The 22,465-nt window shown below is 33.8% G+C and overlaps 2 protein-coding genes and 1 long non-coding RNA gene across 9 annotated transcripts; 1 reads left to right on the forward strand and 2 right to left on the reverse strand.

Annotated features, from left to right (window-relative positions):
- Window positions 1-548: 548 nt before the first annotated feature.
- On the reverse strand, window positions 549-13,156 carry LOC111698043 (aspartic and glutamic acid-rich protein). Of its 4 annotated transcripts, none has more exons than XM_023468263.1 (11): window positions 13,048-13,156; window positions 12,617-12,694; window positions 12,160-12,222; window positions 11,852-11,916; window positions 11,539-11,787; window positions 9,070-9,758; window positions 8,805-8,893; window positions 8,023-8,386; window positions 7,204-7,285; window positions 7,052-7,105; window positions 5,636-6,547 (listed from the first exon to the last, which is right to left on the reverse strand). In XM_023468263.1, exons 2-7 carry the CDS (start codon window positions 12,676-12,678, stop codon window positions 8,855-8,857), a joined length of 1,167 nt encoding a protein of 388 aa, XP_023324031.1. In that variant the 5' UTR covers window positions 12,679-12,694; window positions 13,048-13,156; the 3' UTR covers window positions 5,636-6,547; window positions 7,052-7,105; window positions 7,204-7,285; window positions 8,023-8,386; window positions 8,805-8,854. The 4 variants fall into 4 exon arrangements, with proteins under 4 accessions (XP_023324033.1, XP_023324031.1, XP_023324032.1 ...); XM_023468264.1 differs by having other exon boundaries at window positions 5,636-5,746; window positions 7,204-7,288; XM_023468262.1 differs by having other exon boundaries at window positions 7,204-7,288.
- Window positions 1,875-5,415, forward strand: LOC111698057 (uncharacterized). The gene is made up of 3 exons (XM_023468288.1): window positions 1,875-3,173; window positions 3,997-4,642; window positions 5,331-5,415. The coding sequence occupies exons 1-3, from the start codon at window positions 2,288-2,290 to the stop codon at window positions 5,413-5,415; spliced, it is 1,617 nt and encodes a 538-aa protein (XP_023324056.1). The 5' UTR covers window positions 1,875-2,287.
- Window positions 13,157-13,816: 660 nt separating the features above from the next.
- On the reverse strand, window positions 13,817-21,092 carry LOC111698044 (uncharacterized). Of its 4 annotated transcripts, XR_002764457.1 has the most exons (6): window positions 21,028-21,092; window positions 18,174-18,235; window positions 17,947-18,109; window positions 17,409-17,736; window positions 15,962-17,225; window positions 13,817-14,184 (listed from the first exon to the last, which is right to left on the reverse strand). It is a non-coding gene; the product is annotated as an uncharacterized LOC111698044 (long non-coding RNA). The 4 variants fall into 4 exon arrangements; XR_002764458.1 differs by lacking the exon at window positions 18,174-18,235 and having other exon boundaries at window positions 13,817-14,086; window positions 16,013-17,225; XR_002764456.1 differs by lacking the exon at window positions 18,174-18,235 and having other exon boundaries at window positions 13,817-14,175.
- Window positions 21,093-22,465: the final 1,373 nt, after the last annotated feature.

Consider the following 22,465-nt stretch of genomic DNA (forward strand, 5'->3'; position numbering starts at 1 on the left):
GCGGACGCTCTTTCAAAGTGCAGTTTCGACAAATTTTGGGAACTTGCTAATCAAGAGGAAGTACCCCTTCCTATCAACCAATCCTGGACCCCTCCGGCTCTACTCTCTTGGATAAACAAACCGATTCCAGATGACCATCTTGGAGATAAGATCCTTCATGATCTATCTAAACGCACTCTAGTACTTGGCATTAATTGCTAACCAGGTATATTCCGCTAGGAGTCTTAAGGTTGCTTCGCGATTGGACTCAGCCTTGCTGTTTGCGGTTTAGAACTACTTATCTTTATTCTACTCACCTGAACTTACCTCAAATACCTTACCCTCTCTTTTACTCATGCTATTGAGAAGCTATTCTGAAAATAGGAACAAAAAATTTCAAATTCAGGGGGGGGCGAATGATCCCCCGCCCCTGCATTAGATTACAATATGTAGGGACTAAAAATCAGAGTTATGGCATAAACCAAGTTCCTTATTACGCTAAAATTGAGCAAAATAAACAATGTAAAATTAAGATAAACTATGCATTCTGATTAAAATCTTACCTTTTAATAACTGATTTCTCTCTTCTGAACCCATCCTCTGGACACTTTGAATATCCTCTCCATGCGCTACAGACAGCTGTTTATACAAGTTTATACAAGACACAGTGGAATTATCTCGTAGCTTCTTATATCTTTTAATTGTTGTATTTTGCTAATGAACGTTTTCTGAAAAAGTATCTAATAAACACAGATATATTGATAGTTATAAGATCTGTTTATCTATAACACAGATATATTGATAGTTATATGATCCGTTTATCTATAAACACAGACATATTGATAGTTATATGATCCGTTTATCTATAAAGACATATATTGATAGTTTTAAGATCCGTTTATCTTTATACGCAGATATATTGATAGTTATAAGATCCGTTTATCTTTATACGCAGATATATTGATAGTTATAAGATACGTTTATATATAAACACAGATATATTGATAGTTATAAGATACGTTTATATATAAACACAGATATATTGATAGTTATAAGATCCGTTAATTGTTTAGGCAACTAGACAGAATGGCAGTTGGTTAAACTGAGTGAGGAAGACGACATTCGGGAGCGCCCCTGCAGCTTTCCCTCCTTTGTACCCTGCTCTACTGTACGCGGCCCTCGCCCACCCACATGTTCTACTCGTGCCCGGTTCTATCACTCTCTCTCTCCCTACCTGTCAGTGAACCAGTCTCTATTCTAACCTTGGCGTGAACACACCTTCTCCCTCTACTAGCTTCACCCTATAAGGACAGTTACGGTCTTTTCTTAGTTTTATTTTTTGCTTAATCATTCTATTTATTTTGCACTATATTTTATGGAATTTTTTATTTATTGCTTAATTATTCATTTATCTCCAGAAGGGTTCCTCCCTGCTTTTTCTTTAATTTCACTATTACTATTTAATTAATCTTTCTTTTCTTTCATACTTTTTAATGGATCAATGATCTTATCATTTTTTAATCTATTAGTTATTGCAAAGAGTGTCTCTTGATTATTATTCTCTTATGTTTATTAGAAAACCTTGATCTTTATTTGTCCTCACCTTATTTCCTATCACAAAACTTGTTATTTAATTAATTTAATTTTCTTACCTTATCTCACCTTATGACTAATTTTCTCTTTTGCTTTTATTAATTTCTTAATTAATCAAGTTTCTTTTTATTACCTCCTAATTAATCGTTTATTTTATTACTAATATTCTCTTTGGTTTTATTAATTTTTTTTTAATTAATCAGGTTTTTAATAATTTTATTACTAATATTCTCTTTGGTTTTATTAATTTTGTTTTTAATTATTCAGGTTTTATTAACTTTTTAATTAATCAGGTTTCTTTTTATTACTTATTAATTATTCGTTTATTTTTCTTTCCTTGTTGTGTAGATTTGATTTTAGTTTTAGTTTTATCTCGAAATTCTTAGTTACTTACGACCTAATTGTTTCATTTTCCTACTTTATCAATTAACTTTTCCTTTAAATAATTAAATAATTGTTGTGTAGATTTGATTTTAGTTTTAGTTTTATCTCGAAATTCTTAGTTACTTACGACCTAATTGTTTCATTTTCAATTAACTTTTCCTTTAAATAATTTTTATCAGCATTCACGCTATTGCTTCTTAAGCATTTGTTTCTTATTCTCTCACTTTGATATGAAATTTAATTTAGTTTTTTCCATAAGACCTTTAACAAGTCATCTTCAACTTCTTTTTGTCGCCTTTTTATCTCTGTTTAATTCCTTCCTTTTTTAGTGATGCCACGACGCACGCTCATCAGAAGCGCAGCTTTTGCCGATCCTTGTGACCTATCTACTGACGAGCTTAGCCTCCTTTCGGTCGAGACTACCGACGATTTTGTAACAAACCTACTATCCAGGACTAACTGGAATGGAGGAGCTCTCGGCTGCCTCTCCGCCACACTTACTGGCGACAACTGCAGAGTGGACGCCGCCACTTTCCACCTACTAGGAAAGCTATGGACCAACAAAAACATCAATGTCACTAGCCTCTGGCCTACACAGGCAGCTACTACGTTATCCCTCACAATCGAGGATCTATCTATCTTCACTTTCCCAGATAATTCCATGGTTTCCAATTACGTCAGCTCTATCGACCTACAGTTCTTTTTCTCTCAAGCAGGAGTAATTCTAGAAGAAGAGAATTTTTCTCTTGCCGGAGTATCTGATTTTTGCCTCCGCGCCTACGTGTACCCAACTTCTGATGCCTATGCAAAGGTGGTGCTACTGCTCTTCCCGTGCGACTTAGCGGAGCTGTCTACCAACCCTCTCTACTTAGACCCAAGGTTTCCAGGAATTCGCCTCAAAGAAGTCGAAATCCCTCTAGCTCCCCCTCCTTTACTCTCACCGGTGGAGAAGACCTGGGGATTTCCCCTCATCTGCGCCATTTTCCCTGGTTCGGATTGGGAAGACGCCCCTGGCTGCGCCCTTGGTGACAGTCTGCGCTCTACCCTAGCTGAGCTTCTTCGCTCTGCCAGCCTCCCAGATGCCAAGGCTAACCATGACAGCTACCTCACTAGGCTAGCTGAACTTGCAGGAAATGAAGATTCTCTACTTTCCAAGGCTCCGACTCTTTTCTGGCCTCCAGCTGTGACTGCTCCAGTGCCAGCAGGCCCTACTCTAGGTTGGTTTTTTTTTTTTTTTTTTTTTTTTTCTTCTTTCTTTTTAAATCTCATAATTTTATTGAGCAAAGCTACTCTAATCTTATGCCTGCTTGTTCACAAACAGTATTTATAGTTGACATAACGTTTACAAATTTAGTTTGCAATAACATTTAATTTTATTTCTTCGCCATCTTTTGTTTTATATTTTTTACTTTAACTTATATTAGTTTTTCTTCTACTTGTTATTAGGTTTCTTTAACTATGTAAGTTTCCTTTACATATTAATTGTCGTCTTCAGTTTGACGCTACTCTTTTCTTGCTCTTACGCAAAGAACTCTTTTTTCCTATTGTCCTTAAACTGACCCAAACCTGACCCAAAAGACCTTATATGGCTCTCAGTCCCAAGAGGATGTTTTACAACTGTGTCCAATAGGATATATCTGTTAATGTCCAAATAGGACAGTTTTCTCCATACTAAACATTAGCATATATAAATATATATATAAAGCTTAATGTCCCAAGAGGATGTTTTCTACAAATACACACAAGAGATTATATCTATTACTGTCACAAGAGAATGTTCTACACACTTACTATTAGTGTACCTACAGTTTAATGATTTTATATGTCCCGAGAGGCATTTACTTGATCCCAGGAGGACATTCCTGATAGTCCCGAGAGGACAGCTTAATATCATTAGCATATTTCACATTGTTTTTCCTTTATTTGTCCCTAGAGGCATTCTTTTTGATCCTAAAGCAACACTTAATATAGTCCCAAGAGGATTTTCATTTCCAGGACTTGTCTCTTCAAACACTCCTGCTCTAATTCCTTATTATTTAGTTACTCCCTTCTGTCCTGAAGCTGTGCCAGGAGCGTCGAAATATGGCCCCTCTGGCCTATTCACATCACAGTCGTTTGCTTATCTCACCACTGATTCTATTGTTGCTTCTACACTCAGCCACATGGCTAACCACTCAATTACTAGGAACACCTGGCCAACTTACCAAACAGCTAACAGAATGCTAAAACTGTGCTTCGACAGTCGCAACACAATTGTTTCTTACCCCCTATCACAGGGTGACCTACTCATCTTCATATCATGGTTGAACAACAGAGGCTTGAGCCCAACCACCATTAGTTCCTATCTTTCTGGTATACGTCTAATTCACTTAACTGCAGGCCTCGAAGCTCCAGATCTAAGGTCTGACATTGTGTCTCAAGTTCTGACTGGAGCCAAACACATCAATGCCGTCTCGATTAAATCAAAACCAGTCAGGATGCCTATCACACCCACCATCCTTAGGCTGCTGAAGCTCGCCATTAGCCGGGATGTTTTGTGCCCACCCGACTGTAGAATGTACTGGTTTTTATGCACTTTAGCCTTCCATGGTTCCTTTCGGATGGGATATAAACACAGATATATTGATAGTTATAAGATCCGTTTATCTATAAACACAGATATTGATATTTATAAGATCCGTTTAAAGTTATTTCTTCAATCATGTTACTCCGACTTGACTCATTTATATCATCTTTGATCTTATTTCGTCATGGATTTTAAATCTTCTTTGATTTTGCTCCTCTCTGAAACTTTATCAGAAAGATCTGAGCTCTCCTTCTTAAGAGCATTAACCAATAACCTCAAGTTGAATATCTACAAGATTATCTTTTAGGTCGTCATTATCAGGTTCCAGGTTTACTAGATAATCCTGCTGTTTGTTATATCTTAATTGCAAAGCATTTTCCTCTTCCTCCAGCTTATTATTTGTTTTGGTCAGACAATCAACCAACTCACAAGTGTGAATATTTTACGTACTCATTTCTGAAGAACTTTACTGACTTTTGACCAACATTACCAACCAATGATTCCCCCCAACAGAGGGGCTTTAAATTACTTTACGTCCCTTAAAACAGTTAAGTAAAATAAAGACCCGCTCTGCAAAGTTTTCACAAAAATGAGACAAAAATCTGAAAAATATACGAAATAAGATGAAAACGTTGACATCTGAGCATTAAATGCTTACATGACCAAAATTCGCACCAAAACTCAAAAAATACATCAGGCATACATTATAACATGTATGCTAGCAGCAAGGCATCAAAAAGAAATAAAAGAATCTACATATCGATACAAATTATTAACCAGCATAAAAAGTAAATTGTCTATTTACTAGATGGAGAAGTATTGAAATCACTACAGATCTTAGCAGATTTTGCAGCCAACAGTTTGAAGCAAGATTTGGAGGCACTTGGTTATGAGTATTGTTTTTATTCTCTCTAAAATTCCAGAAAGTGTATTGAGACGAGCTTAAATTTTCTTTAAAATGCTATTTCAGCTTTGTTCCAACAAACTCGACAATATACATTATATAAAGATAAATGAAATACCATCATTCATGTCTGGTAACCGAACCCATCTAATCAAAAATACACAATTTCTGGATATAAACAAACATTAAAGATATAATATAGTTTCTAATGTAGTAGCAACTCTTATATTCCTGGAAAATGTGAATACATTATCTGGGGTGTTGAGTTTGATAATAGAATTGTACATCCTACTGGGACACTTGACAGGCAGATTCGATTCCTAAACAATCCTCATCAGTCTCGTCTGGAATAGATGGATCTCTCTTGTTAGAAGTTCTACATCTCTCTCTGTAATATCTTCCAATCATCTTTAGATTTCGAGTCGTCTCATGAAGTTGATTATTAGCCTCTACGAGAGCAATGTTTTCTCTCTCTGATGCTCTAAAATGATCCCTATATTGTCTCCCAATCGACTTCAGGTTTCGAATTTTGATTTGAAGTTGACCAATTGTATTTGAAAGGGAAGCGTTTTCCCTCTCTGCTGCTCTCCAATTTTCTCTATATTGTCTTCCAATTGTCTTCAGATTGTGAATTTTGTTTTGAAGTTCTTTATTCTGAGTTTCAATATATGCTGCTTCACTTTTCGACTTCATCAACTTCTCACACAATTGGTTTGCTGTGACTTTTAGACATCTTATCTCAGAGTGAAGCATTTCTTCTCTGACGCCAGAAACATTTTCGGCAGAGGTTTTCAAACAATTAATGTTGCGTAAAAGTTGTTCATTTCTTTCCTCTAAGAGTTTATTTTCCCTCAGAGCCTCTTCACATTGATTTCTGAACTTTGTGACATCATCAGTTAGACATTTCAACTCTAGTTTCTTGATTTCTCGTTTCCTTTTCCTATACATTCGTTTTCTCTCCTGCTTTGCCAGATTATTTTTCAGTTGTACTTCTATTTGCAGTTTATCTTTAAGCTTCTTATTCTTCTTTTTGTTCCGCTTTAACTTGCTCGGATTTTTTTTATTGGATTTAGCTTGCAGGATATTCTTTTCTACCACCTTTTCTCCCAAATCGTCTGCAACTGAGATTGGAATCATGTTAGGATACAGTGAAAACCGAAAACTGTGGAATAGGAAGACGACAATTGAAATTGTGTGTGTTATTAATTTTGTTACAAAGCAAAGAGGTATTTCAGTTAGCTTGAAAATTTACTTTACAAAGATCAATGGACTATTTACATAATAACTTGCGTTTATAAGTAGTCTTCTAAATCCACAACTTTATGAGGAACACAGTATGATGATTGAAAAGTTTAAGAAAACAAAATAAAATTAAACAAAGTTATATAATTTCATGACATGTTAAGCTTTTTGATTTGTTTATGGAATAAAACAACTAAAATCCTCTTAATTATTTTTAAATTATTTTAAGGAACCAGAAATATCCCGGTAATATTGTCTGGCACTTCTTCAAACATGGATAACATTTACACATAAATAAAAATTATTTTTCACAAATGAAATTTTTAGATCTCACTGTATACTATTCAGTATTCAGTGCCACCATTTGAGTTTGCAAAACTTACCAACTGTTCCTTTATCTTCAGTTTTAACTTCAACTTCTATATCTTCCACGTATTCTAAAATTTTATTTTATCAACATATCATAGAAAAGTACTTATAAATTATAAATTATATATTTTATTCCTTTATAACAACATTCAATCCAAAATTTTACCTCTAATATTCTTGCACTGAGGAGGTTCGATCATTATCCTTTTTGAAGGATTTTCGACACCATCGGTTACTCTATTATCCATCTCCTCGGAAATTTATAATTTTAAGAAGAACGTAGTAAGGCGTAATTTCAAGTGACCTTCCGTTTAAAGAACTAGGCTTTTAGGGCGCTTCGCGCCAATCTTTTATTTCAATTGTGAACATTTTCTCTTTGTATACAATGTAAAACAAAAAAGCTTGCGGATTTTAAATGAAAATTTTATGGATTTTCAAAATTAAATGAAAATCGAAAAGTCTATTTTTAGAAATTTTGATCATCCATAAACCTTCCCTTGGGGTCATGTGAGGTCCCACACAAAATTTGGGCCCGATTGGTTCAGCCGTTTTCACGTTTATTGAATATGATCTGTTCACAACGTTACTTTTAAGTGTGACTTGCGGTTTATTGCCAGAAATTAACACTTTACGAGAAAGAAAAATGACGACATCTTCCTCATCGATGCTTAGATTAAGGTTTAAAGGGTACCATAGTAAATTGGACATGTCACTCCATAAACGAAGAGTCACTGAAAATTACGTAAATTATAATGATTGAGAAACCTTTAACATGCAAGTTGCCCGATAATTTTACCAGAAAAAAGGGTGTAAAATTAACCTTTATTTGTAAAACATATCCAATAAGAACGATAGAAGATGCCGCAAATGCGTTCTACAAGTAGTCCCAACAGAAGTAATAATTGTTAAGCGTTTTATTAAGAATCAAGAGGGCGAGGCCTCTCAATTCTGTTTAACATGTTCAAACAAGTATTTAAAATCTTACCCTGTTCAGAATGATCAGACTTTGTATCTTATGATCAGACACAATTCATTGCATTAACTCTGAAAAAATACAAATATTTTACGTAAAAATAACAAGTTCCCAACGATCCAAAACCATTTATTTAGGAATAAATAATGCAGTCTTATAAAAAGATAGTAAAATAGGAGACAAGAGTACATCGGAGTTTTAATATGCTTTTCAGGGACCTCAGCACAGCTGAACAATAACATGGTGGTTTTAGTAAGATACATGAACAAGAGACCAGTACATATTCAGATAATCATTTATTACTGGGTTTATTTCAACTGAATTTCGCACTGTAATGTTGTGTATTGAGAGAGCTGCTTCCCCAAGATTCTAGAATCTATATAAATTAAACAAGTAAGCAATTTTATATAAATAATAATAAGTTAAATATATTAGTTTTTTTTTTCAGGGGTGGAAAACCCCCGGGTTTGAATGCAAGGGAATTTCCCCCTAAATCTGTTAAATACATTCCCCAGGGGTCTGAAGGGATACTACAAAATATATATCCTTGTTTAAAGGTAGTTTTTGGAGCACTTTTAAAAAGTAAGTCTAATGAAAGTAAAAATGTAACAAGTACTAAGAAAATCTGTTTCTACTTGTTTTACTTGTATCTTTATACTCTTAGTATCTAAATGTTCATATCTATAGCTTGAGCTTTATAAATGTAAGTTAAAACTAATTGATTGAAAAAATGAGAAAAGTTTCTTATCATCCGAAGAACAGGAACTGCAAAGTTTTAAGATGATAACTGTTACCTGGAGGATTAGACTGCTAATGTACCATTGATACGGTTATATACACATGGTTAATACCACTGATGATTCCTCTTTCCCCATTTCATATTCTATTACAGATATTTTAAGTTGCTATGGGAGAATTCTAAGCTTTAAAATTCATTAATTATTTATTTTTGTCAAGATGTTTCGCGAGTTAAATGTTTCTGTGATTCAGATTTGAAAAGTTCAGTAACCTGGCTCAAATTCATTAAATTCTGTTCCTGAACTTAATAAGAATATTTACCCCTGATTGAGAACACTGGTAGGTTTTCCTCTGAAGTTGTTGATGAAGCCAGTTATTCTCAGCTTGAAGCCAGTTATTCTCAGTATGAAGATTATAATTCTCTTCTTTGATCTGAGCATTTTCATCTTCATACTCAGCGTTCTCTTCTTGATACTCAGCATTCTCCTCTTTGATCTGAGCGTTCTCCTCTTGGTACTGAGCATTCTCCTCTTGGTACTGAGCATTCTCCTCTTGATACTGAGCATTCTCCTCTTGGTAATGAGCATTCTCCTCTTTGTACCAAGCCTTCTTCTCTTTGTACTGAGCATTCTTATTTTTATAATGAACAATCTTTACTTGATACTGAGCTTTCTCAACGCGTAGTTGAGCATTCTCCTGCTTAAGTTCAGCACTTTCATTCCGAATCTCAATATTCTCAGCTTGTAGCCTAGTATTCTCATCTTGGTGCCGAGTATTCTCATCTTGGAGCCGAGTATTCTCATATTGGAGCCGAGTATTCTCATCTTGAACCACAATATTCTTCAATTTCATCTTCTGAGCCACATTATTTGCAGATTCTACGGCATCCATGGCTTGTAAAGTAAACTGCGAGTAAAGTTCCTTATTTTCCACCGAAACCTTCTCTATTTCCTCAGTGAGTTCCACGATCTTCAGTTGTGATTTTTCATCGGTCATCAGATTACTCTCAGCTATATAATTAAGATTCTTTAATCATATTCTCAATTTAAATAAAGGAATGGAGTCTTTGCTACCAACTCTGAATTTATAATCCCTATATCTTTGGAACCCAATGTCTTACATCTTTGATATTTCAAACTTATATCATTTGATCTAACAGAATTCATAGTTTGAAATATCTAAGGTCTACGACATTGAAATCCAAAAGTATACGGTTTAGAAAAGCAAAATTTGTGGCAAAGACTCAATTCCTTTATTTATTAAAGTGACAGAAAGCGTAATTAATTGACCCTCCTTGCAGATGTCAATGCCTAATTTACAAAGGAACCAGAGAAAGCTTTTTCTGATCAAATACATCCCGATCCAATAAGAAACTTCAATGATTTTTTTTTACTTCTCGTGTATAACAAATTTCTGGCTTTTTACTCTTTTCCTGTTTGTTGGAATTCTCTTGATCTTACTTTACAGTCGATAAGCAATACAACGCATTTAAACACTCAGTTAAGCCAAGGTTGGCATAAAAAAAACCAGCCCCAATAAACCCAAGTTAAAAAAAACACCTGTAAGTGGGCTTTTTTGATTTTATTGATTTTCATGTTTTTTTTAATTATTGTCTGTTCTTTACTCTTATAATGATAAAGTTTTTAAGAAATAACGTCTATTATCAACTGTATTGATTTTTAGGAGTTCACAGCACTAAAACTGACTAATTTATTCATTTCCAAAGACTTAGACCAATGATCTTAACAAAGTGAACATTGTTAGAATATTGATTTATTTAGAAGAAAATATTGAATCAATCAAAGAAGTCAGACTCGTCACTCTGGACTGGAAACCAATTTCACCAAGAACTAATTCTCACACCTTAATTATTAGTTTAAAGTTGAAAATTCTTGTTTCGATAATTAGTTTTAGCCATTTTTGATAAATATATGGAATAGTTTTGTTCAACTCGGCTTGGATTTAAAGATATATACGCTTGAAAAAGATAAATTTGCAAGTGTTAGTTTTGGAACTAATTTCCTCTGTATTATTGTATATGAAGAGTATTTATATAGGATTACAGCCTATTATCACAACATTTTAATTTTTTTTTAACTATAAGATTCGCCTATTGCTTAAATAGTCTTATTGTAAAATCTGAACTATTATTGTTGAACAAACTACAGCCTGAAAGAAAAAGGCTGAACCAGTGTGATCCGCTCAAGAACTATCTATGCAGGATGATTAAATAATCGAAAACAATTCCCTTTACTCCTGCAACCTTCAAGTTACAATAATATCATAAAAATAAATTGAGAGACGCAAAGGGCTGAAAAGTGCACACTTATTATTATCAACTATAATTTTAGTAGGTTTTAACTACTTTCAAATTGAAAAACCCAAAAAACACAATAAAACCCATTAAAACCCACTGGGCTGGTTTTTTTTTGAAGAAAAAAAATGTTTAAAGAGAGTGACCGGCTATGTGAGGTAGTGGAACTGAGTATGCAGTGTTGTGGAAAACTTCTATCGGATTCATTTGAGACATATTAAACTTTTTTAAGATCTGTAAATCCTGAGTTTGAGCGCAAATTCGACGTTCAAAACTCCTACTTTGGGGGTGGATACGTTTTTAGAATTAGTTTTTTTTTTAACTATTAAATTTAATTAAATTTACAAATTACTACTTATCAAACAAAAAAGGTAAAAGCATTTGATTCAAGTAATTCAGTTTAACTGAATATCCCCTGTAATAAATACATACATTTTTAACAGTAAGTTAGTTAATGAGTTTGAGAGCTTATTAACCTGGTAAATTCTCATCTTCAGGTGTCTCAGGAGCATCAAAATAGTGTGAGCTGTCCTCTGAATCATCAGAAATCTGAGCAGTGTCTTCTTCAGTTTTATTAGAGAATTCAATAGTGTCCTCATAATCACCAGGACATGTAGTTTTGTCCGCAGGTTCTCTAGTTATCAGTTCATCATCTATTCCAGCAATATCAGTTTGTCCACCCGCAGAGTCTTCGTCCTGAAGTTCAGCATTGTTCTCAAGATTACCTGAATATTTCAAGTTAATTTCAACAAAGTAAACATTAAAAAAATTATTCGGGACTTCACAGACCTGATATTACATTTCTTCTCTTAGAAAGAGGTTCAGTGACTTGACCTCCAAGTCTATTTCTTTTCCTTAAACAACATTTTACAAATTATTAAATGTTTAACTTTTTTATCTGACTTATCAGGAGGACAATGAACTCAAGAACTCAAATCTTCTCTAGACAAAATATGAAACATTTACAACAAAAACAAACGTCTAAAATGAATTTAAGACAACTGGCATAATAAGATAAATTCAGAATAAAGTTTTAGGAAATAGATCAACATTCAACTAATGATTGTGACAACACATCTAAGCTCTAACTTAATTACCTTGTTGTGCTGAGTGCCAACTCAAGTCTCTCTTGCGACCGGATATTGGCGCGTTCAAGCTTTCTTCAAAAAAAAAATCTAACAATTTAAAAATGCATGTCAAAATCAGTGGTAATAACTATCACCAAACTTTTAGGAAAATTTCTATAAATCGTGGAAAAGTCGTATTTATACAATACATATCATTGCAAGAAACCTTTAGTAACTATAGAGGCATGTCCGATTTACATCATCATCATTAAAGCTTCGTTTCATCAAGAATGAATAAGATATGCAACGCGTATTTTTTTGTTTCTTAATGTGCAACTTTATGCAGCTGCAGAAACATTGGAGGAAATTGTGAGATCTTTAAGCTAGAAACAACGATATCTTCCGCAACTTGTGATAAAATTCTTTTTGGTTAAGCTTATAATTCTCCTGTAAATATGCATACAAAGAACTGTTTCTGTTGGATTTCCTAATTGTTGCATTCTGATCCTGAACAGCTGCTGGATCGACTACGGATTTCCTAGGAGCCATCTTGACAAACTGTTGTCTAAAAAATTATTTTAACTGGACAGAAGCGTCAATTCAAGGGACTCTTCAAGCACAGAGGGCAATGCATGATTTACAACGGTAACCTTAAAAGCTTTGCCTGGTCAAGTATTAATTAGATATGTATATTGTTTACTTTCATTTGTGTTTTTTTGCGCATTTCTAAATTGTAAGAAACAATGAAGAAATGCACAAGTCAGAAAAACGTCGTTTTATTCCACATTTTTGATCAAATCAAGGTCTCAAGGGTACCGTTGTAAATCGGACATTGCTATCTTTGCATGGAGGGTCATTTAAATTTACGCTTACAATCTCTTCAAAAGATAAAATTGCAAATGTGGCTTTCTCTCCTACCTTAAAGATTTTCTCAATAATTTAAAAATCTCGTAACTTTCCAGAAGTCCGATTAATCTAAGTGGGGCTTTCACTCAGAGTACACAATCTGAAATATAACATTAAAAATAAAATTATCAAATAATGCTTTAGCAGTAAATCCCGAAACCAAACATTAAAGGGAGTGTTCGCGAAAAATGAAAGGGGGTATAGGCTTAATGCGATAAAAAAGCGCTTTTGATCGCTACTAATCTTACTTCTATCTGTTGCGTCTATGAGGACAAAATTGATAAAGACGTCTCATACCGAATAACTTAGCGCCCATACAAATTGAGAAAATTGCAACATACAACTTAGACCGTAAAAAATCAATTTAATTTCAAACAAATCAATTATCTTTCGCCCATTTATATATAGTTTATATTTTATAATATTTTATTTTTTTTAGAAAACGTTTTCAACAGATTTCGAAAATTGTGAGTGGTGTGCGGCATTCTTAGATAGTTGCGCAAGCGACAAGAGAAATAAACAAATTAATTTTAAAAATATTATAAAATATAAACTAAATACAAATGCCGCGAAAGATAATCGATGTCTATAGGTTGTAATATCTAAATGGTTTGTTTGAAATTAAATTGATTTTTTTACGGTCTAAGTTGTATGTTGCAATTTTCTGAATTTGTATGGCCGCTAAGTTATTCGGTATGAGACATCTTTAACAATTTCCTCCTTACAGACGCAACAGATAGAAGTAAGATTAGTAGCGATCAAAAGCGCTTTTTTATCGCATTAAGCCTATACCCCTTTCATTTTTCTCGAACACTCCCTTTAAGATAAATAACTAACAATATAATGGATCATTACACTATGAAAAAATTACATGTTCTAAATGATAAAATAAAATGGATATTATAGAGTTGGAAAAGACTAGCATACATTAACGATTTAAGATGCATGAAAAGAAGAGTGGTGCAAGTGGTGTATGAAGTTGATGAGATAAGGTACATAGTTCTCATGCTAGTATTAAAATTAGATGCATCATATTTAATCAAATAGTTAACTTAGTAGTTTTGACAAGTAGAATGCGACCCAAATCAAATCAAATCATGAATGTTGGGGAAGCTTTAGGCAACATATTTTTTACTAACTCTGGTTTTTCTCGGAGATACGTATATTTTTCTCGGAGATACGTATATTTTTCTCGGAGATACGTATATTTTTCTCGGAGATACGTATATATTTCTCGGAGATACGTATATTTTTCGTTATCAAAAAGAAAATTATAAAAGTCTTCAACAATTGCATAGAAACCCATCAAAGAAAAGGAAGCCATTTTTTTAGTATTTACCGACCTAGAAGTTTATGCAACAAAGGTTAAAATAAATAAAAATGAGACAAAAAATCGTTTTATACTAAAAAGATTAGAATAGAAAAGTATTCTTTGGAACAATGGAAGAGATGATATAAAAAACATTTGAAAATTTAAAAGAATATTTTTTTCCCGGATTTGTAAACAAATGTGTATTTTAGAGAAAGAAAATCATTTGTGAAGCTGCCCAAATGCAATGATTCAAAATAATTAATAAAATAAAAAATCGAGTCAGCAGACTCACATTCGTAAATTTCAGTTTTATTTAGATCGCTTTATTAGCAAATAATAGCTAGACCAGACTAAAATAGTATTACAATAAATTGGCTGTTACTTTGCTAAGGCTCTTTTGAGGCCCTTTCCACCTCTTGTCAGTTGGCAAAAAGTATCGTGGGAGCTTATACACAATCACATAAATATTTCATATTCAGTATGAAGTTGAATTTTATAAAGATTTCAATGCCCAGCAAACCCCATGTTTTTCTAAATGGGCGATTAGATTTTTATTTTATCTTTTATCATTTCTTCAGAATCAAACCAGGAGATAAAATTGATTTCTAAGGGATGATTGTGTTTTGACATAAGCCAAAAAAATGAAGTTAACTTTAGTTAGGTATTTCAGAAGACCAAATGATTCGAAAATAATTGAGACCTGGTCAATGATCATACAGGGTGTTCCAATAAACATGGGAATTCAGTGACGAATTCGATAGTGTCTTTTCAAATAATTCTTTGATTTAGTATAGTGATACCTACTGAGAAAGCTGTAATCTGTAAGAGTTTCGTCTGCTATGGTCACAAAATTTGTTTGTTTATATTTTGACTGCATACGATTGTCTTCAGTAAACCAAGAAAATTGCAGTATACAAACAGAGTAACTTGTCCGTCTTCACTGTTCATCTTGCGGAGACATTATAGGCACATCTTTACAGTCTTTTACCCCTAGCAGACATAATAATATTATGGCTTTTGAAATTAGGTATTACAATGCTAATTCATAACAAAGACGATATCGAATTCGTTACTGAATTCCCATTTTTTTTGGGACACCCTGTATGATCATTGATCAGGTCTCAATGGGGCTTATTTCAATCTTTGGTTTGATTTTGAACAACAAGATAAAAATTCAAAAACTAAAAATAGCCCCTCCATAGTTATCAGTGATAGGAACTCCTAACCTTTTTAACTTCATCTTCAGACAATTCTTAAGCTAGCCAAACAGTTTCTAATCAATTGAAAAGGGTCAAAAGTTGTCTTAAAGAACCGTTTTAAATAAACTCCCATTTATTGAAATGGTATTATGAAATTTCTAAGATTTAAAAAATCATCCCTCCCCTTGTTCTAAAGAAAAACTAATCTCTTTTAATTCTGATTTGTCTAAAATGCTTTAGTCCACTTTTTTTTTACTTAGCTGCATAAACTATTGGGATAGTAAATATACAAAAAACTGGCTTTTTAATGTATTTTTAAAACTCTTTCCCCTCGAATTCACACAATGAAAAGATTTTTTTCATTTGTTGTTTTGTAATGAAAGATGTACGCTCTGTACGCATTGCGGAGAAAAACCAGAATTTGTTTTTAAAAATTGCTTGGATTAACTTTTTAGTCACACTCTACAAAATATAGGAATTCTACCGGGTTTGCACTCGGAATTCTGTTGCGCGGAATTCCACGGAATTACAAGTCTTGCAAACAAAAACCCACTTGTGTTGGAAACCCTAAAAACTACTAATCTTGGTACTGGACTTACATTGTAATTTCAAATGACCCGCCATGTAAAAGAGAGACGTGACAGATTCACAACAGTACTCAATTATAACCTGATCTACGTCCATTAAAATGCTATTCGGAACTTTTTTTAAATTAAAAAGATTTTCTTTAAATGGCTGAGACATAAGATTTTCAAAAATCACAAAAATCAAAAAAAAAACTCCCTGTTTAATGTTGCTAATTCTGACAACCATTTCTATCTAAAGGCAAATATGCAAATTTGAAGATACGGTCGCGAATCGGACTTGGTCAGTGGTCATAAAGGGTCACTTAAAATTACGTTTACCATCCCGTAAGTAAAATGTAAAGAGACTCTCGGATTGAAGTTGTCCAATTGATTCATTCTTTGCTTTCATCTTTCTTTCTTCTTTATTCTTTGAGGATTCTAAAGCTTCTAAACTTTTTAGATTAGTCAACTCCAAATCTGCATTCTTTTCGCTTAGTCTCTCAGTTTCAGCTTAGAGAGAAGAAACTTTAGTCTGAGCAATCTCGAACCTGTCCCTAAATTGTCTTCCAATGGTCTTGAGACTACATGTTTGCGTTTTATGTTTATCAACTGCAACTTTACACTGCTCTTCTAGTTTACGAACATTCACTTCCAGATCTTTTTGCTTCTCCAAAAGCCCCTTATTTTCGTCTTTAATCCGGTCATTCTCATCTTAAAACCAATTGATTGAAGATGGCCAATTTCTTCATCCTTTGATTCCATCTTTCGTTCTTCGTTATTCTTTGCGGATTCCAAAACCTCCAAATTATTTTGATTAGCCAACTCCAAATCTGCATTCTTCTCGTTGAGGGGTGAAACTTGAGTCTCAGCCTTCTGATACTTGTCCCTGAATCCTCTTCCAATGGCCTTGAGAGCTTTTATTTGCCATTGATAACGGATTAGCTTATCGTCTGCAACTTTCACTGTTTCCTTGGTTTATAAAAATTCACTTCAAGATCTTTTTGCTTCTTGAGGAGCATTTCCTCATTAGACTCAAGATTCATGATCTTCCAGCAAAGCTTCTTATTTTCTTACTTTCTTCACCTTCACCATCAATCATCAGACCACTCTCAGCTAAAAATAATCCGGTTCTTTAGATAGAATTTTAAGTTAATTTATTTCAGCTTAGTTAAATTCAGATTTTCATTCCCAATGTGCGACTTCCATAATAGTCTTTAGTTGTTGTAGAAAGTGATTTGGAATAAAAGACTGTGGGGAAACCCAGTAGTTTGTTTAAGAATTGTAAAGTTTATTAACCTGATGAATGCTCATCTTCATATCGCTCATGAGCATTAATGTATTGTGAGCTGTCCTCTGGATCATCAGAAAACTGTGCATTGTTTTCAGCTTCATCAGAAAATCCAATAGTGTTATCAGCTTCATCAGAAAATCCAATAGTGTTATCTGGTTCATCAGAAAATCCAATAGTGTTATCTGGTTCATCAGGAAATGTATCGTCCTCAGGTTCTTAATGAAATGCAGTGCTATCTTCAGGCTCGATATCATGAGAAATATTGTCTCTGTCTTTTGATTTGCCAATAATTGCATGATCTGGATCTGCATTTGTAGTCAGAGCTTTACCAACCTGAAATATGTGAATTGTATATCGTTTAGGTTAGGTTTTAAAAAGCTTCAAATAAAACTTAGCAAGATTTCAAAACTGTATGGTTAAAACTACCTTTTTGATAACTTTGCAATATTTTTATTTTCCTTTCACTGCCATCTTTATTAACCATGAAGGAAAATGAAGGCAAAAACGAACCGTAAAACGAACCAAAAAAATGCTCATCATTACCTATAATTCGTTGGGTCTTCTTTTGCAACATTTACTTTTTCAGATATAAATCCACTGTCCTCTGACTCGGTTAACATATTCAGTTCGTTCTCTGTTCCATCAGAATACGCTTGTTCATCCTCAGAGACTTCGTCCTCAAGTTCAGCATTGTTCTCAAGATTACCTGAATATTTCAAGTTTAATTTAGCAAAGTAAACCTATAAATATAATTCGGAACTAAGACACACCGGATACTTTTCTTCTCTTAGTAAGAGGTTCAGTGACTTGACCTCAATGTTTATTTCTTTTCCTTGAAAGAATTTGTTTAGTCTATTAAATTTTAACTTTTTTATGTTCAGTATAATGTATTAACGACTCAACACGGAAATGCCTCAAAAAAACAGAATCATAAAACTAATTCAATGTCGTCTTCTCTCAACTTAAAATTAAAAGACTATATTCTACTGATTTTCACAGCCATGGCCGCAGCGCTCGGCCTCCTAGCCTGTTCTAGCCGTAGCGCACGGCCCCCTAGCCTGTCCTAGTCTCAGCGCTCGGCCCCTTATAGCCATCCTAGCCGCAGCGCTCGGCCCCCTTCGTAGCCTGCGGCGCAACCTAACTTACCCTAAATTAATGGTAAAATAATTGTAAAATTTTTTTTTAATGAGAGAAGACGACATTAAATTAGTTTTATGAGTCCGTTTTTTTGAGACATTTCCGTGTTGAGGCGTTTTCAATTCTGATCAATTTAATCCCATATGATGATATTAAGTGCCTATTTACACTAGCATTTAAAGGGATTGCTCAAGAAACACCCTAGATAGCTATAACCAAAGGGACTCGTCAACCCTGTGTAGCTATAAACTAAAGGGACTCGTCAACCCTAGATAGCTATAAACTAAAGGGGATCGTCAACCCTAGGTAGCTATAAACTAAAGGGAATCGTCAACCCTAGGTAGCTATAAACTAAAGGGACTCATCAACCCTAGATAGCAATAAACTAAAGGGACTGTGCTTTATAACCTTCCAGCTGTACATTGAAGGGATTCAACATTATAGGGATTGTTCACAACTTCCTTTAATTTTTTTAAATGCCTGTTTATTCTGCAATGTAATTTCTAGCTCTTTATTGCAGGGATACATTGCAGGAATAGATTTTTGTGCTATAAACATTGTTAATTGTCCAGTTGTATGGAAATTATTCAATCTAGTTTTGTACAATGTACATCCAAGCTCACTATTGCAAGGTTACATTGTAAATATAAATGCATCATTTGAGCACCGTTTATGTTTTCCAACTACTTGGAAACTTGTTATCTATGTACTCTTAACCATATGTGACCATGTCTAATATGAGAACTCGATCACAAGGTTTATCTACAGCTAGTTCTGATAGAAACCTGGAGGATTTACGGGATCAAATCAAGTCAATGAACTCTCAGGTTGAGAAAATTGCTGCCTATTCTCAGGAGCCTTTGTCACAAGAATCTTTCGACCAATATTTGTTAATTCTTAACAAGGTGCGGAGTACTTGTCGATCATTGATAAATCAAGATGATGGTTGTTATGAGCTTCCTCTCACTAACATTTTAGATTATGCAACCATTGTTGTAGATAATATGAAAGTTGTGTCACAACCACCCACCAAGGCCACAAGAAACCAAACCCCTGTTTCATTGGGTACTGATGTGGAAAGTGTAAATCTTGAAAGTAGCTCTTCAATGGATTACTTGGCTGCTAAAATTTCTGAGATTTATGTGCATACAGACCAGCAAATGTCATGTGCAAGACAGGAGCTACAGAAAGATCTAGCTAAGTATATTTCTGCTGCTGAGATACGTATCACAGAGCATGTGCGACGTGCGTGCTGCAATTGCTCGTGAATACAGTAGTATTGGAGCTCGTTGTATTCAAAACAGAAGTCTTGTAATTTCTGAAATGAAGAAATTAAAAACTGATTTGACTGAAATTCGGTCTTCTTTAGATGAAAATCACTCTGAAAGAGATGAGTTTAATGATAAGATTGAGTGTGCCTTCTCTGAAATGGAACTCTTTATTCAATCTTTTAATGATGATGTAAAAAAGGTTGAGGTTTCAATGAAAGAGATTAAGGAAATCCAAGACAGATTGATTAACCCTATCTCCGCTGGGGTACTTAAAAACCAGGATACGCTGGGGGGGGGGGTCAATTTGACCCCCCCCCTCTAAATCCCATGTTTTATGTCCAAATATGACAAATGATACATCATTAGAAAGCTCTTGTGCTCTACTTTTAGAATCTGTAAAAAAATTTGCAAATTTGCGAAAATTGAATTTTTTATCGCAAAATCCAGTTTTATAGTAAAAATGTTTGCAAAAAAAATTTGTCCAAAAAATGACAAATTATACATTTTTTGAAAAGCCCTTGACCATGCCATTTCAAATATGCAAAAATTTTTGCAAAATTTTAAATAACCTGATTTTTAATCAAGAAAAACTAAAAATGTGCCAATTTCCTTTGACAGAATTTTTGCAAAAAATTTGCAATTTTTTTTTCGCAAAACTTGTGCAATTCGTTTCCTTATGTCATAGGCTTTCCAAAAAGCTAAATTTTATCAAAATCTGACATGTGAAAGTGGGTCAAAACAAAGATTTAGTTTGCTACAGGCAAAAGCAGTCATTCAGGCAGTGTGCCTGAGGACTCAGGCAGTTAGTATTAAAGCCCGGTTTTAGGCCTAAAGGGAGGGCTTTGGGTATGTAAGAAAAGTCAGAAAATTTCAACAGCCTCAGACTAATACGTTTTGAGTTATGTAAAAAAAAACTACAGGGGGGGGTCAAATTGACCCCCCCCCCCCCAGCGGGAATAGGGTTAATACTTGTAAGAAACACTCAGAATTAATTAATCAGATATCTCAAGCTCAGATATACCTTTTCTGATTTATTAGGAGAACAATGAACCCAAGAAACTCATCCGAGTCTTCTCTTTACAAAGACAAACGTTGAAAATGAATTTAAGACAACTAGCATAAAAAAGAAGAAATAAGCATGAAAAAATGACTATTAAAAATATATCAAGAATAACCAAATGACTGTGACAACATATCTTAGCTCTAACTTAATAACCTTGTTGTGTTCCGTGCAAGCTCAAGTCTCTCTTGTAACCGAATACTGTCCAGTTCTAGCTTTCTTCAAATAAATCCAACCATAACTTTTTCCGCTTTAAAAATTTCAAGAAGATAAAAATTGGGCAAGCCGCCAAGAGAACCTACAACTTAGTACAAATCTTAAAAATTTCAATAGTCGCTGAAGCTACTATTAGGATCTATACAGACCCTAACCCTGTAAAAGCCCCTTGAAAGACTAAAATTTTCACAAAGACCAAACAACATTAGTATATTTTTGTTGGATTTCCTGATTGTTGTATTCTGATCCTGAATAACTGTGGAACCTGAAAAAAAAGGGTTTGAATTACTTATTTCTATGTATCTTTATATACTTTGCATGTCTGTGTTTGTGTATCCAATAAACGTCAAAACGACTAAACCAATCGGGCACTTAAATTTTGTGTGGGTCCTCACATGACCCCATAGAAGGTTTATCAATGATCAAAATTTGACACCCATTTTAAATGCAAAATTTAGTTTTTCAATTTTAAGTACTTCAATATGAAAAATGTAAAGTTTCTTTGCCCCTTGAATATTTTTCTGTCCAAAAACTACCGATTAAGAACAATTATCTTGAATGATACTTTCCATTTCTTTCGTAGCTAACTCTCCCATTATACATTTGATCCTTTCCCATATTTGGTTTTCTAGTTTCTTAGCAATTCTGTCAATGGAGTCAATGCTTTGATTAAAGTTGTTTTTAAACGACAAACTTGAGATGTCCTCTATGTTTTAAAGTGTGGCTTTTAATATTTCAGTGACCCAATTCTTTTCTAATATTTGTTTTAAAAATATTCCAATGTTTGTGAAAATCAGTTCCAGGAGAGATGGTGTAAGTTCTATTTCTAACCAATAATTACACAACGAAACAAGATGTTTTCCCAGATTTCTTACCATCACTCCCGTGCTGTTGTTTATATGTTGGAATGTTGACATTATAACCCATAAAATGGCTATTATTGGGTTCATGGTTCTGAAAGAATAAAGTGTGAAAAAAATTAAAATTTACATTTTATTTATTGGAACAATTTTATTGAGAATCAACATGAATATTTAAAATGATTAATTAAAAATTACATTAGTTTAAATTTTAACGAATTTAAAGAAACAGCATGAATTTCAAACGTATTGGTCTATTTAACCAAGATACAGAGCGTCCCATATCATATTAGATTATCAACAATCTTATAACGCCAAAATACGCACATAATACGCGAAAAATCTAACATTTTCTGCCAACAAAATTTTCTATTAGCCTTATTAAATTTTTTAAAATGATCATTCTTCTTAAATTTTCTGATTTGTCCCCCAATTCGTAATTTAGACCCATTGACGCGGTCTAATTTGATGTGGGACACCCTGTACCTATGTGTAACTGTTACTGAACTATTTGCATA

Source organism: Eurytemora carolleeae, unplaced genomic scaffold, assembly GCF_000591075.1.
Source record: "Eurytemora carolleeae unplaced genomic scaffold, Eaff_2.0 scaffold172, whole genome shotgun sequence".
NCBI classification, from domain to species: domain Eukaryota; kingdom Metazoa; phylum Arthropoda; class Copepoda; order Calanoida; family Temoridae; genus Eurytemora; species Eurytemora carolleeae.